Source organism: Aquarana catesbeiana, linkage group LG05 (assembly GCF_042186555.1).
Source record: "Aquarana catesbeiana isolate 2022-GZ linkage group LG05, ASM4218655v1, whole genome shotgun sequence".
Lineage (NCBI taxonomy): Eukaryota > Metazoa > Chordata > Amphibia > Anura > Ranidae > Aquarana > Aquarana catesbeiana.
This window is the reverse complement of record NC_133328.1, coordinates 95,805,639-95,821,172: the sequence shown is the minus strand read 5'-3', so window position 1 is coordinate 95,821,172 and position 15,534 is coordinate 95,805,639. Positions and strand designations below refer to the sequence as shown.

The following is a 15,534-nucleotide window of genomic DNA, read 5'->3' as shown; positions in this document are numbered from 1 at the left end:
TGATGGTTCCATTTCCAAGGACATTGTGTGTGCTGAATGAAAAAGTTAACCAGAATAATTGTGGACATTGAACATTGCATTTAGTATTTGAAATTATATATATATATATCTCTATCTATGTATATATATATATATATATATATATATATATATACATAGATAGATTATATATATATATATATATATATATATATATATATATATATATATATATATATATAGATATAGATATTTGTAGCAATACCCAAATTTGAAGACTGCCAGTGTTCAGCAATGAACGATAAGGAAAAACGTAGTCTCGGTCTAGTCCCTACTTATCAAACTGTTTGAGGGAAAAAAAAAAACATGCCTTGGAAAGCAAGTAAATAAAGAAAACCCAATAACTTCCTTTCAGTCTTCCAACGAAGGAGCAAACTTGATATATTCATGGAAAGAAGGGTGACCCCCGGAAGCGGCAAATCTAAGGTGTCCTACTGGCATGAGTGGAGTGGCAACCTCAGCCTGGACTCCGACCAGGCCAACGCGTTTCGCACCACCCCCTGGAGTTAGTCATGGGGATAGGGAACTCATGCGTATGGGGAGTATTTAGGCATCATTGGTAGTCACTCATTAGGTGTAGAGGGATAGCAGATGTGTGTGATTCATTGTAATTAGTGTTTGTTAAAAAGATAGATCTGTCAACATAATATGACCAAAGTGCTGCTCCCTGTGAGATGCATCAATTTTTATAAGTGTAGGGAAAAGTGCACGGGCACTTAGGCCACTTTCACACTGGAGGCGCTTTACAGGCGTTTTAGCACTAAAAAAAGCACCTGTAAAGCGCCTCCCCTGTCACTCCAGTGTGAAAGCCCGAGTGCTTTCACACTAAAGTGGTGTGCTTGCGGGATGTTAAAAAAAAGTCCTGCAAGAAGCATCTTTGGGGTGGTTTAGGGGTGGTGAATACACTGCTCCTAAACCGCCCTGCCCATTGAAATCAATGGGCAGCGCTGCCAAAGCGCTTCAGCAGCGGTGCTTTTCGGGTGCCGCTAAGACGACGGTAAAGCGCCGACCATCGATGCACTCACCGCCCCAGTGTGAAAGTGCCCTTATACTGCTAATTGGACTAATTAAATGGCAAACAGAACAAAGAAACTTTATTAAAAAATGTATTGTTTTTTTAAACCCTTGCCACCCAGGCCAATTTGACATTTCTCTCCTACATGTAAAAATCGTCATTTTTTTTCTACAAAATTACATAGAACCCCCAAACATTATATTTTTTTTTTTTAGCAGAGACCCTCCGGTTGTTCAAACTTTTTATCTCGCACGGTATTTGCGCAGCAATTTTTCAAACATGTTTAAAAAAAAAAAATAGTTTCATGCTTTAAAAAAAAACAAACAGTAAAGTTAGCCCAATTTTTTTGCATAATGTGAAAGATGAAGTTACGCTGAGTAAATAGATACCCAACATGTCACGCTTCAAAATTGCACACGCTCGTGGAATGGTGCCAAAATTCAGTACTTAAAAATCCCCATAGGCGATGCTCTAAATTTTTTTACTGGTTACATGATTTGAGTTAAAGAGGAGGTTTAGGGCTAGAATTATTGCTCACGCTCCAACGTTCCTGGTGATACATCTGTGGTTTGAACATCGTATGTTCACATATGTGGGAGGGACTTAAGTATGCTTTCACTTCTGCGTGCAAGCACATGGGGACAGGGACGCTTTAAATTTTTTTTAAATTTTATTTAGTAATTTTACTTTTATTTTTTTTACTTTGACACTTTAAAAAAAATGTTTTGATCACTTGTAATAGGAATATGGCATGACAGGTCCTCCTAACATTGCGCCTGGCCTCCGAACGACCATAGACACTCTGGCGACCATCTGGTCCGCCAGAAATCTCTATGGTAAACATCCGGGTCCAGCAAATCCCGTCTCCGACTCACCGATGGCAGTGGTGAGTCAGTAGAAGCACCGGAGGGCGGCGGGAGGGGGTGGTACATCAGCCATCAGCCGCTATGATCGCTATGACCCTCTGGTATAGGGAATCACCGGCTGAAAAGGATAATATCTGAATGTCAGATATCCCCACTCAAAGTCAATGACGTCATATAAAGGCGGGTGGGAAGTGGTTAAGCTTATGCTCGTGGTTAAAACTATGTTTAGAGAAAGTTTTATTTTTTTATACATCGTCTTCAGTTTCATATAGAGTAAAAAAGGAAAACTAATTCCCTAAGAGCTCCGAAAGGCACTCGAGACGTGCAGAGATGGGTCGTACATTCATCTTGAGCATGTATGGAGATGTGGTAAACGTATAGGAATCAATGTACGGTCACTCCAATTTGTGTATAGGTAGCAGAAGCAAGTCAATGTGTCAACACATTAATGAGTCAAGGCATTCAATGTATTAATGATTATGGCACCGACGATGAATATATTATTCATTATAGTGAGTGATGTCCCACTTATAGTTTAGGCCTTTGGGATTTCTAGTATCCGTCCTGAAAATCCAATAGACCTCCCTTTTACAGCGAAGGAAAAAGCGGTCTCCACCACGGAATAAATTGACCTCAAGGTATTGCTTTGATGGTATGGGGGGTATGACAGCTGGTTGTGTGCAAAAAAAAAAAAAAAGTTCTTGGAGGTGGTTTTTCTGAATGACCGTACCTTGAGTGTCTTGTCCTGGATGGATTAAGATAGAGTGAGGGTCTAGGAAATTGGTTTTGGTCTGGTGTTCCTCTATAGTGAATTTTAAATTTAGGTAATTCGCGTTAAGATAGTTCAAGAACTCGCTTGTTGGCAACTCCCGATTGTCTGCATTGTAAATATAAAGCTCCTCCCACCAACCCAGGTATAGATTCCCATAGGTGGGTGAGAATCTAGCTCCCATAGAGGAATATATTCATACTTGCCTCTTCATTAACAATTACAAATAGTGATTACAGATAACAATAAAAAATGCAGACCAAAAAACCATATGAAAGTTGGTTACCTCAGCGGCAGTAGGGTGCAGGGTGATTGCCACGGATATCAGGTCAGGTTTAGGCCCATTTGATGCATGGTTAAAATGTGAGCCAAAAAACAAGGTACCAGGTTCTCTCTTCATACAATTGTCCCTGGCCTCAGATCCTATGAAAAATGGAAGCACAGGTTGGAGATTAGGGACAAATGAATCTTCCTTATATTTTGTGTAGTATGTAAAGAAATAAAAGTTTTATAAAAAAATCTTTTTTCTTTTTGGTCTGCCGGTGCTGTGATTAAAGATGGATTTACATCGTGGGACACTTTTTTTTTTAAATAAGGGACTTGTCAAAAACTGAAATCCTGTCATTTTTACTTTTTTGGTGAAAGAGTAGGGGTACAATGTACCCGATACCCATTCACATTGGGGGGGGGGGGGGGGGGGGGCGGGATCTGGGGGCTTTCAGATTTCGATAAGCCCCCCGCCCGCAGACCCCCACAACCATCGGGCAAGGGATTTGGGGAAGAGGCCCTTGTCCCCATTAACATGGAGACGAGGTGTTTTGGGGGGGACCCCAAAAGCACCCTCACCATGTTGAGGGCATGTGGCCTGGTACGGTTCAGGAAGGGGGGGCTCTCTCGTTCTCCCCCTTTCCTGCGGCCTGCCAGGTTGCGTGTTCGGATAAGGGTATGGTATGGATTATGGGGGACCCTCCATTTTTTTTAATTTTAGAGTGGGGTTCCCCTTAAAATCCATCCCAGACCTGAAGGGCCTGGGATGGATTTTGGGGAGAACCCCGACGCCTTTTTAAAAACATTTTGGCATGGGGTTCCCCTTAATATTCATACCAGACCTGAAGGGCCTGGTATGGATTTTGGGGGGGACCACCACACCATTTTTTTAAAATATTGGCACAGGGTTCCCCTTAATATTCAAACCAGACCTAAAGGGCCTGGTAATGGACTGGGGGGGAAATTAGCCGCGAGCAGCTTTAAATAAGATTTTGTCCTTTAGAACTGTAATTTTGCTGCTCTCATTCATTACACTATGTAAGGCCGCTATGTAAGCAACCTTACATAGTGTGGGGCATGGACTTGCCTTTGGCCAATCATGGCTCTTACAGCAGAGCGCTCTGTGGTTATTCAAAGCATGCAGGTCAGGTGCATGCTTTGGCCAATCGGCAGCCGTCAATATGGGGCGTTCCACAGGTGCTCCCCACGAAAGCCCCATAATGTTCTAAATTCAGAAAACACCCGATGTTCGAGTTGAACTTATGTTCGACTCGAACATCAGGCTCATCCCTATTAGAAGGTAATAACTGGATTTGAAAAAGCATTTGGTGTTTATAAAGTGGGGTTATATAATTTGTAGCTACAATTGTTTGTAAAGCATTATGAGCAGCATGGTCAAACTTTGCCATTCTAATCGACTGTCAAATTTGTCTCAACCCAGCTCAAAAGCAAGACGAAAACCTTTCAATATTCTAGACAATTTAAGAGATTACTGAACCATCAAAATGTGTGCATGGCTGGCAGAAAATGTACATCCTACATAAACAAATGAAGGCAGTATAGGCTACTTATGATTCATTGCTGAATAACTACATGTACAGTATTAATATAAAAACAAAGTATGACTATAAATAACCTTCAGTGTAAATTGGCTAAATACATTCAATCGGAGACCAACATACTTACCGAGTCAACTTACAACTTCCTTAGTCAAACCTATAGTTCTGCAATCAGCAAAACCAATGCTCCCTGCTGATAAGGAAGCCCGGGCTTTAAGTCAGCAGCAGGAGTGTTGGACCTCAGCAAAGAGCTCATTGCATCCACACAGGGTAAAAATGTCCTTCTCTAAAGCATGCTGGCAGGAGACAGGCTTTTCTACTTAGTTTCTTTTCTGAAGGAATCAGTCACAGCCTAAGACATTGAACACCTTTTGTTTTGATGCACCTGGAATGTTTATAGCCAATTTAAAACTGAAGATTCAATTAAGCTTTAAACTAAATAAATTGGCTCTTGTAATATTTAATAATGCTATGCTAACTGTACAAAAAGAAAAGAGCACCTTTTCCTGTGCTGCTGGGAAGAATTGGAATGATGGGGGATGGTGCTGGATCTGGAGGCTCCTCTTTCACTAGTGACAAATCCGGGTATCTGCTAATTTCCATTCCAACCACACTCTCAGGAGAAGAGGAGGGCACAAAGCTGTCAGGACTGTCCCTGGCATCACAGTGATCCTGAACCCTGTTAAACATTAAATAAAAATGAATGGGTTGTTTAAACACATAGTCAACCAAGCAAATGATCACATTTAGTGTATCTTTGTGTGATTAAAGTATCAGCATTTAAACAGAAAATGTACACTCTGGCTGTGACTATACGCTACAGCTGCATGATTAATCGTTAAGAATCGTTATCGCGATCTTGACTAAAGTGTTTCCCTATTCTTTCTATGCAAAGAATTCTCTATGCTCTTCTGAAGCCACAGCCCCCAAAAGAAAGGAAGAGAACAACTGGGCAGTCTGCCAAGAATCAAAACATTCTTTATCAGTTGAACTAAGTGTAAACATTGTAACAATTTGTCAATGGAATAGACTTTGTGTGTAAGTGAAAAAAGTTTAACCACTTAAACACTAAGGCCTCTTTCAGACGAACGATCCGTTCAGGTCCGCCTGTCAGTTTTTTAGGCCGACCTGAGCGGACCCTCCATAGACCGTCGGATGTCAGTGGTGACATGTCCGCTGACATCCGACCCGCTCCGATGCGAAAAAGTATAACGGAGGAAAAACCTACTTTTCCATCCGTTTTCGGATCGGATCAGGTGACGACGGACTCTACAGTCTGTCGTCATCCGATCCCCCATAGGGGAGAGCGGCACTGTGACAGGTCCATTGCTGCACAGACCTGTCATCTGCCTGCTCAGCGGGGATCCACGGAGCGATCCCCGCTGAGCAAGCAGATGTTCACGGGGCGGATCATCTCGGATCCGTCCCGTGTGAAGGAGCCCTAAACCTTTTTCTGACATTTGTTGGTTTCAAGTAAAAATCATTATTTTTTGCTAGAAAATTACTTATAACCCCCAAACATTATATATTTTTTTTTAGTAGACACCCTAGAGAATAAAATGGTGGTTGTTGCAATATTTTATGTCACACAGTATTTGCGCATCGGTCTTTCAAATGCAATTTTTTTGGAAAAAATTACTTTAATGATTAAAAAAAAAAAAAAAAACTAACCAGTAAAGTTAGCCCATTTTTTTGTACAATGTGAAAGATTTTATGTTGCGAGAATCATGAGAGAATCGTAATCTTTTTATTCTAAGCAAAAAAATTGTGATCATCATTTTGGCCAGAATCGCGCAGCTTTATTATACGCCTATAGGCAGCCCAAATCCCGAAAGAAGAGTGAGCAGTATGATTTGCAATCAGAAGCAGGGAGATGGAATACAAGAAACTGCTGACAATAGATACATAAACCTTAAAGCCCCCCCAAAAAAATCTCATAAAAGACATGACTTAGTACTGCTTGGTGAAAGTAGAACTTAAAGTGGAACTTTAGTCAGATAATGAAGTCCTGCTAGATCACTTGATGGTGGCTCCTTTTGCAGGTATAGCTATGTAAAACAGTAGAATGTGTAGAGGCTGATTTCCTGACAACTAAAGATTTACTGCTGTTCAGGCCTTCAGCAAAATGGCAGCCTCCGGCAGGAAGAAGCAATGCTGGAGGCAATTTACAGCACACTAATTTTGGTAGCATGATTATTAATGTGGAAAGTTAAGTTCTTTGTTAAAGATCATTATTTTTAGCAAGTTGTTATGCCTAAAGTTCCACTTTGAAACAGATTGTCTTAGCACTTTCTGATTCAATTAAAGTGTATGTGCAGCCAAAATTGTGTTTTTAGTTTTGGTTAGATTAGGGAAGGGTTAAACTCCTTACCAGTTTTTATTCTTTTTGCTGTCTGCATACTACTGGGGAAATTTCCCTTTGTTTCCTGTCCCAGAGATGCATCTCGAAATTAGAGGAAATCCAACAAAGTGAGAATTTCTTTCTTAGACAGTTGTCCCCGGATCAGGTATCCCCACTGGGCAATCCCGCCTGACCTCTTGTTTTGGGAACAACTCCCCCTTTCCCCCTCATTATATCAAACTAAAAAAAAGTTTCCTAGAGATATACAAATGTATTTAATAAGGTAAAAAAACAATATGCCAAGTGCAAAGCGCCCATAAGCACGTTAAAAAATAGATTTCTCATTGCTTGCTTTACCAACACATCATTGTATTTTAACACCTGTTAAGACACTTCAGGTGTGGGCAGTAGGAGAGAAAGGGCAAGAAGGTGCTACCCATTGTATTGAGATTTTATTGAGATGTAGCACTCTGGGGGGAGAAAAGCATCCACACCCCGAGGAAACTTTTTGGGTGAACCCTCACTCCTGCGTTGAGGCAGAAGCACACTGTGAGCACAGGTGGCATTACAAATGACAGTTTCTAGGGAAAGTCTGAAGAGACAACTTCCTTTTAAGGACAAGTGAAGATGTTCCTTGAGAGAATAGTCAGTGTCCCAGGTGGGTAGTCAAAGTGTTTTATGCATAGAAACATAGAAGAGAGTGATGGCAGAAAAAAAGACCAAGCGGTCCCTCGAATCTGCCCAATTATTTTAAAAATGTATACATTTTTTTCGTTAAGTCTTTTGTCTGAGTATAGATCTGTGTTTGTCCCAAGCATGTTTGAATCCACTTAATGTTGACCAACTACCTTTGCTGGAAGTCTATTTCAAGCATCACCAATTGCATATGAAGGCACATAGTCGACATGCAAGACAAAAGCTTAGATGCTCATAAGGGGCCATCAAAGCTGATGATCAGGACTTCAGACATTTGTTGCAAATGCCACAAGGCATTGTGGCATTTGATGGAGGGGACCTCTTTTAAGGATTTTACCCAGAATGACATGGTTTCACAAATCAAAGTCACCACCAACACAGTACGAAGATTTGCTCCATTTATTCCAAACAAAGACCTTAAAAGAGAAGTATGGATTACATTTTTTTTTTTGCATTATCTGAATCCTGGTGAGCTGCTACAATGAAAAATGATTTTCTGCCCTCTAAAATGTACACCCTTGCTTGTGAAATCAAATCAAATACCTGTGGGAGGGGCTAAGGTCCCTCATGCAGTGTCATCCGGACCATGAAGTCTGGATCCAACCCCTTCTTCCTCTTCTGAATGACTGACGTCGGCTCCTGACAGACTTCAGCAGAGCTTCAGATCATCTCACACTTCTCCCTCCTCCCATTCAAGCTGTTCTCAGAATTTCTTCACAAATAGGCAGCTCCTCTCACCCTCTTCCATCAAGTCCGAGGAGTGAAGATGCTTTTTTCCCTCCTTAGCTCTCACTGTGTCAGTGACCCAGCGAAGCAGATTAACCTCTGCAATTCCAAACTTTCTCAGAAGAGTGGGGTGTAGAGTCAGCTGAAGCACATTTAATCCTCCTTTTCTTGTACAGTAGTCTCCTGCAGCTGAAAATCCCACAGCTCAGCATACTGTTATATGTCTCAGTTTCTTGTTAACAGTGTGATGTTATAAAGACAGGGGCATATGACAAGCATGCACGTTTCAGCTTGTGGCTCTGTGGGGAAAGTGCGACAACTAAGAGCTGAAGGAGGAGGCAGATCACTGCAGATGTAACCACCCACTTCAAACTTTCCAACCTGAGGAGGACCGTTGCTCAGCCCTAACCGGGACTTGGAATGGGGATACAGCAAAAAGGGTGCAACACAGGAAAGAAAGAAAAGCTGTTCTGTGGTGAGATTAAAGTGGCTGTAAACCCTGTTACACCACTTTGCACCTACAGGTAAGCATATAATAAGGCTTGCCTGTAGGTACTGTAGACATCTCCTAAACCTGCATGGTTTAGGAGATATTTACCATATATGCTTGCGCCCACGCCATCGGTGCATGCGCACTGAAGAAACGGCTCTATCATGCAGTTTCTAAAGGGCCTGTGCCGTGACCGCTTATGCGCGGGAGTGACGTCATCGCAGCTCCAGCCAATCACAGCGACGGAGCCCACAAACCCGGAAATAACTGCGGGAGACATGTCGCTGGTCACAGCGGTGTACGGGGACCACTGCAAAAGCTTCCATCTAAGGTAAGTATTTTATAATGGGCTAGTATGTGCTGCCTTCCCAACTGATTATGCCTTTGCCTTGCCTTTTTTTTATATGGGTTTACAACCACTTCAATGCTATTTGTACTATCCCATACTTTTCTTTTAAGCCTCTTACACATTAGTTATTTTTTTTGTTAAAAAAAAAACCTGACATCTCAGGTCGGAGCTGCTGTACTAACAATCCGATGTTAGTATAGCGATCTCCACTGCTGTGCTATTGTGTTCTGACAGAGGGACGCCCCTCCCTGGCTTAGAGCGGAGATCGGGAGCCAGTCGACAGACCTTTTTCGGTCACGGACCTTCGACAGAAGCTGGCCAAATGGTGGGCTTCTGCCTGACCAGCTGGCGTACACGCAGGCCAAATGTTGGCCGGTTTCTTTTGAACCAGCCGATGCCGCCTGACATTTGGCTCATGTGTGCTAAGTAAGGAGTTCAACTTTGTCAGTGAAATCCTTAAAGGTTAGAACACCATCAGCCCAATTGGTTGTATTCTTGTTAAGGTGGATCACTGGAGTATCTATGCAGACACCAATTCACTTATAAAGGGAAAAAGCTCTATCACATTGTCAGGAAGAGCCCAGGACCTTTATAGTTTGTTTTGAGTCTTCATAGCAGAATGTTTTAAATACCAGCTGTAGTGGGAAGGTCTTTGCAGCCTAACAGCTCTAAAACAAAACTCTAACTCACATCTAAAACAGCACGTTGATGTTTGAAATGCTGGGTAGTACTTGCTGCATCAACCAGTTTAGAAACAACCTAAAAAAAACAAACACTCTCTAGGAGTAGACTGTAAAATGCTAAATCAGTGCCAGAGAAGGTAATGGGGTCCATAAACAGTTTGAGATAGAGGCCCAGAAGGGTCAACGTGAGAAATTGCTGGGGATGTCGCCGAAGCGTGCTTAGAGCAAATTGCACCATTAATTTTGCCCCTAGCGGTAGTAAGTGTGTGTGGGCTTAGGTTACCTGTTTTATGCAGGACTGTCTTTTGTGTGTCTGTCAAAAGACATGCTGCACTGAGTAGCAGAAATCAACTAGGATAAAATGAAGCAAAGCCTCCTGTACAGTACTCTCAAACCCAAGCAGTTGGGGGCTGATGAGGGTTGCAGGTGCTGGAGGAGTCACTTAAGTCACTTTAGGTATGCAATGGAATGAGACTGGTAGGTCTACTGGGTGCTTCTGACATATGAACAGCAGCAGGATGTTGCTTTCTGTAGGCTGAATGGCAGGAGAAAGAGCTCACAGGGCTTGCATGCAACACTTCACCTAGGGATGATGTCAGCATTTCGTTCCTTCACCTATAACCACAGGAAAATGGTAGTGGAGGGAATTTTATAATGGCTCCAAATAGTATTAAGTGTGAAGTAGTTCCCAGTGCTTCAGCCTGACCAGCATTACTCGCTACATGAGTCTTCAGAGAATGGGCACACCAGAGAGTCTTGTGCCACAAGACTCTGGGCCTGGAAAGCACTCAGCAGCTAACACATTATATAGAGGTCTTTTCCAGACAAGGCAGAGCCCAATGCCCAAAGGTCACATTACAAGCTAGCTCTGGGATCTTTGCTCCAGCTGGCCCAGACTTTCAAAGCTGGTGCTAAGAATATCTATGTATACCGAATATGTTGACTGAATAAAAATATTAATAAAAAGACGAGTACAATATACTTCTACTTTTTTTAAGCAGAGGTGTCTAACTAGGACATTCGAAAAAAAATTGCATAATATTTAGTGGCGGTATTACACAGGCGCTTAACTTAAACTTCCCCAACATAACCCAACTGTTTAAGAATTTCTAAAGTCCAGGGCCTCTCAATGGATGATAAAGAAAACAGGATTTTTGTCTTACCTGTACTTATTCTTGAGAGTACATTGCAAAGCACATAGTGGTATTTAGAGACATAGGATTTTTGAAGATTTGCAAATTGGAAACTACAGCTGTAAGACAGCCGAATAAAACCCTTCCCCCACTCCCAGAACTTTTGTTAGCATGCAATAGTCGCAGTGGAGCATAAGCAACCTGATGATGCTGTCTTATGCAGCTAGAGGGGTTACCAGGACTGGATTCACTGATATTAAGGTAGCATTTTTGCACACAAGATTTGAATTTATTTATATAATGTTTTTATGTATGTGTTTAGTTCCTCTTTAAGAAGCTGTGTGGGCAGCTTACATGGTTTTCTCCACCCATGACAGTGGTAGGTGTAGTCTGGTAGGCCAACTCTATCTCAAGTTTCTACTGCAGGGATTCAATGGTCAATTTAAGATCCCTATCTCCTATGACAAATGTAGTGTTACTCCAACTTCACTTGTAACATTCTCTGTAAATATAGAAGTAAAATCAAGAATAGTGGGATCCCCTCTAAATGGATGCTGTGGACCTGGGAATGGTTACTAATAAATCCTACCGCTAGGATATTTCTGAGACTCATAAGATATTGGCAGATGATTAGCATCTCTAAAGCAAAAAAAAGGAATTTTGACTCACCTGTAAATTACAAATCTTGTAGTCCAATACAAAACACAGTACAGAAGAGGCGCCTCCCCTTTAACCCTTCCACACTCTGAGCCTTCAGTTTTGTAGCAAGCAATGGAGATTAAACCAAGGAATGGAAGGGAGTGTGGCCTGTACTCAGGTATGCAATTTACAGGTACGTCAAAATTCCAATTATTTTAATCGTACAGTAAAGGACACAGTATTCATACACCATGAGATTTCCTCAATATATAGAAAGGGTGGGCAACAATAGGACAAACAGAACTGTGCCAAGGGACCCAACAAGGGTCAGAAGACCTGACCTTAGAGAGGCGCTGCAAGAATCTTGCTGCCAAAAGCCGCATCAGCAGAAGATTTGACGTTCACCTGATAAAACTTTGAAAAGGTATGAACAGAAGACCAAGCAGGGGCCTTACACAACTGGGCTACAGTAGCTTAGTGCCGAAAAGCCCAGGAAATTCCAGCCAATCTGGTGGAATGGGTATATAAAAGCACAGGAGGAGATTTCTTCTTTCAAATGAACAGAGATAACCTGCAGTTGAATCCTGTGGCTAGGATGTCCACATCAAGAATCCCTCATTTTTGGCATATCAGATTGGAGACATCTGGATGAGGGGCCAATTCTCCTACATCCAGTCAATGGCAAGAGGTGATCTGCTTTCCAGTTGTCCAATCCTGGGGTGTGGAGCACATAGATTGCTGAAAAAGAGATAATCTGGCACGCTTCCTTCAAGGAAGGAAGGAAGGATAGGATGCCCCTTCAGAAGTTAGGAGCTTGGCTTCCTTCAATGCCCATGTTGCTTGGACTGTAACACGTCCCCAGCCTGAGAGACTTGCGTCTGTTGCGATAACTCTACAGTGATAGGGAAGGAAGGCCCTCCCTCAATGTAAAGGCTGGGGCGGTGACCCACCAAGATAGGGAATTCTTTGCTTGGCTGGACAGGAGCATGGGCAAAAAAAAAAAAAAAAATTGAGAGAAGGAGCCTGCTTTTTCCAGGTGGACAAAATGTTCTGTTGGAAAGTTCTTGGAATGGAATTGGGGGATCGGTACTACCACAAAATAGGCTACCATTCAGACTAGAACGCTCGTGGAGAATCTCAATATGGGATGCCTCTTGGGTCTCAATTCTAAAACATGTACTCTTAGAGAAAGAACTATCTTTTCTGGGAGACATTTGCTTGGAATGTGTCCAGGATAGATTCAACTTTTGCTTGGAATGTGTCCAGGATAGATTAAGTTAACATTTCATCTTCGTTTTGGATCGAGCATGTCCCATAAATTACATCGGGAAGCAACAGAAAATCCCTCCAAAATAAGAGAAATTACCTCAAACTGTAATCACTTAACTGTCCTAAGCAAATTTTACCTCTATGGCTGTTCTTGTGACAAATTAAAATGTAAGATTTTCCTCAGTATTAGTCCTTGTGACATCACCAGGACAAATAGATAGGTTAAATCTCCCCAAAGTTAACAAATTGCAGTATACTATCAATAAACATGTACAAAAATTAAGCTGTAGTACAAAAGATCTTTATGATTTTTTAATGCTGAGACTTTTCTCCTGTTCTCTGCAATCTATGGTTTGATCATGAAGGAAGTGTTAACTTGCCAAGTAAGTTTTGATAATAAAAAAAATTAAAAAATCAGAAGAAAAGCCAGCACTTCTCAAACTGCCAGAGTAATAACTATTTAATAAACCACTGCACAATTCAATCTAGCCTGTTTTTATTCTAATGTAAGGAGGTAGAAATTTTAAGATGCAACTATTTTTAACTTATGATTTCACCAATGTGATCTATTTGGTTGAATGCTCTTGCTGGCTACAGTGTATATTGGCCATATGAAACAAACATATGCACAATGTTATGAAAGGAAAAAAGACGTGTCCTGGAGAAAATGCCAAAGATGCTATGATCCTATTTTTTATTTAGCTATTTAACAAGTTAAAACCAATTGGTGTGACATCATTAATTTTTGAGATTGAAAAGAAAGTAAATGGACATATAAAATAATGAGCTTTTATCCTAATGGGATGAATGTTGAATTCAATCTTAAATGCTTTTTATAAGCCCTGTTGCAGTATATTGTTAACTACATTGATGCAAATATGTGTTTAGTATAAATCGTCAAGACCCCCCTCAATTATAGAGGGGTTTTTTTTTAATGACTTTTATTGGAATATATTGTATATGAATTGCAGTGTTTATACACCTTTTAGTGTCTGGGAGTGTAAGGGTTAATATTACTAGTGGGCAGAAACAAGGAAGACCTTAATAGATAGTAGGTAGCTTGTGCTCCTGCCCCTTAATGAAGATGCTAATCCCTTTGAAATATGTTGGGAAGTAGGAGAGCCCAAGCACGATTAGTCCAGTTGCCTAGGGTTACCACCAAAGGGAGCCTACCTCTGATGGAATATCATCCTCAAAAATCAAAATTAATGTAGATGGCCATATTTTATGAATATGAAATGGACTTTGTCCTTTTCTTTTTACTTGTATAATAAAGCAGGTATAGGTTTTAAATACGTATTTGTTTCCTCTGGGTGGAACACTAGAGTTCCATATACTGTATATCTCCTTCACCCTGCTTTATTTGGGGTACAAGGTGTTATAGGTTTCATTAAGATAGAGACTGGCTTACCTCAACTCCTCCTGATTATTGTGAGGTGGTGTGGGTAATGAAGCTGGGACATCCACTGATTTAGGTCCCTGAGTTATGGCTCTAGCCAAAAGATCATCCTGGGACCTGAAAGGCAGGTGGAATTGTTTGGGTCCCAGAGCTTTGGTAACTGAAATGAAAAAGTAGAACATGAATGCAATGATAACAGCAATACACAGATTATGATAATATGTTTTATGTAATAGGCAATATTAAAGATACCATGTCCTCCAAGAATAGCAGCTTTTCCTGCCAGCTCTTCAGTGGTGGCATAACCATTCACCATCTTCTGGCAGGCCACTGGAGGTGGAGTTGGTGGCAAAGAGGCTGGAGGTGTGGGTGGATTACTGAGATTATTTTGCTGTTAAAACAAATGATATGACTGTGTTATGAAAAAAATTGCATCTCTACAATTTAGAAAACAGAGAAAAAGAAAAAAGCCTAATGTACCGTACACATTTCTGAAAAAACACAACTGATTTGTAGAAAGGTGCAGGGTACATTGATTGTTAAATAACAGGTATGATATGGTACCGCATATTACATAAAAATATGTGGCGCTACTTCATCAATCAGTAACAATCAAATAATCCGATATAACAACTATACTCATCTAAGATATAGGATAAAGTTGGCAAAGTAGGCTCTAACACATATAATAAATGCCAGAGAAAATAATATGACCTATGGAAAGATATCACCATACCAAAGTAAATCCAAGAAAAGATCAGTTCTACACTGTAAGAATGAATAAGTGAGTACCAGCAATTAAAATACTCAATAGAATAAAGACTGTCACAGTGCTCAGTAAAATAAATATAAACTGTAACAGCCACCCCTCATCAAGTGACCATATATAGTGAACCTGTGAATATAATAAGCTGACTTCCCAAACTGGATGAACACCAAAAAACTAAATCATAAACAAACAGCAGTTAATAAAGCTGACAGTGTATCACAAACAACAGCTGAAGATGAAATAATTTCTATTGCTGATATCAAAATAGGTGAATAAAAAGTGTACCAATATACTAGACTGACATTAAAGTGCAAAAAATATTCTAAGGTCAGCAAAATTTCCGTATAATCCACAATATAAAATTAAAATTCCAAATAAAAATGCAATCATAACCTAATAATAAATCAACATTCTAGTGCATTATCAGTGCATGATAAATAAATATTAAACATTGAATACAATAGGACAGATAATCACACACCAGTGATGCTGTCCCAAACGGTGACAATGGTGTAATTAGTCCAT

General features: G+C 40.7%; 1 protein-coding gene across 10 annotated transcripts in view; it reads right to left on the bottom strand.

Moving 5' to 3' along the window:
• The window catches only part of KMT2C (lysine methyltransferase 2C), a 454,559-nt gene that overhangs the window by 36,097 nt on the left and 402,928 nt on the right, over positions 1-15,534 (bottom strand). For all 10 annotated transcript variants that reach the window (XM_073629967.1, XM_073629969.1, XM_073629975.1 and 7 more), the window contains 4 exons: positions 14,493-14,631; positions 14,253-14,400; positions 5,016-5,194; positions 2,976-3,112 (listed from right to left, as the gene is read on the bottom strand). In XM_073629967.1, the coding sequence (XP_073486068.1) occupies positions 2,976-3,112; positions 5,016-5,194; positions 14,253-14,400; positions 14,493-14,631 (603 nt within the window). The remainder of the gene's footprint in view (positions 1-2,975; positions 3,113-5,015; positions 5,195-14,252; positions 14,401-14,492; positions 14,632-15,534) is intronic.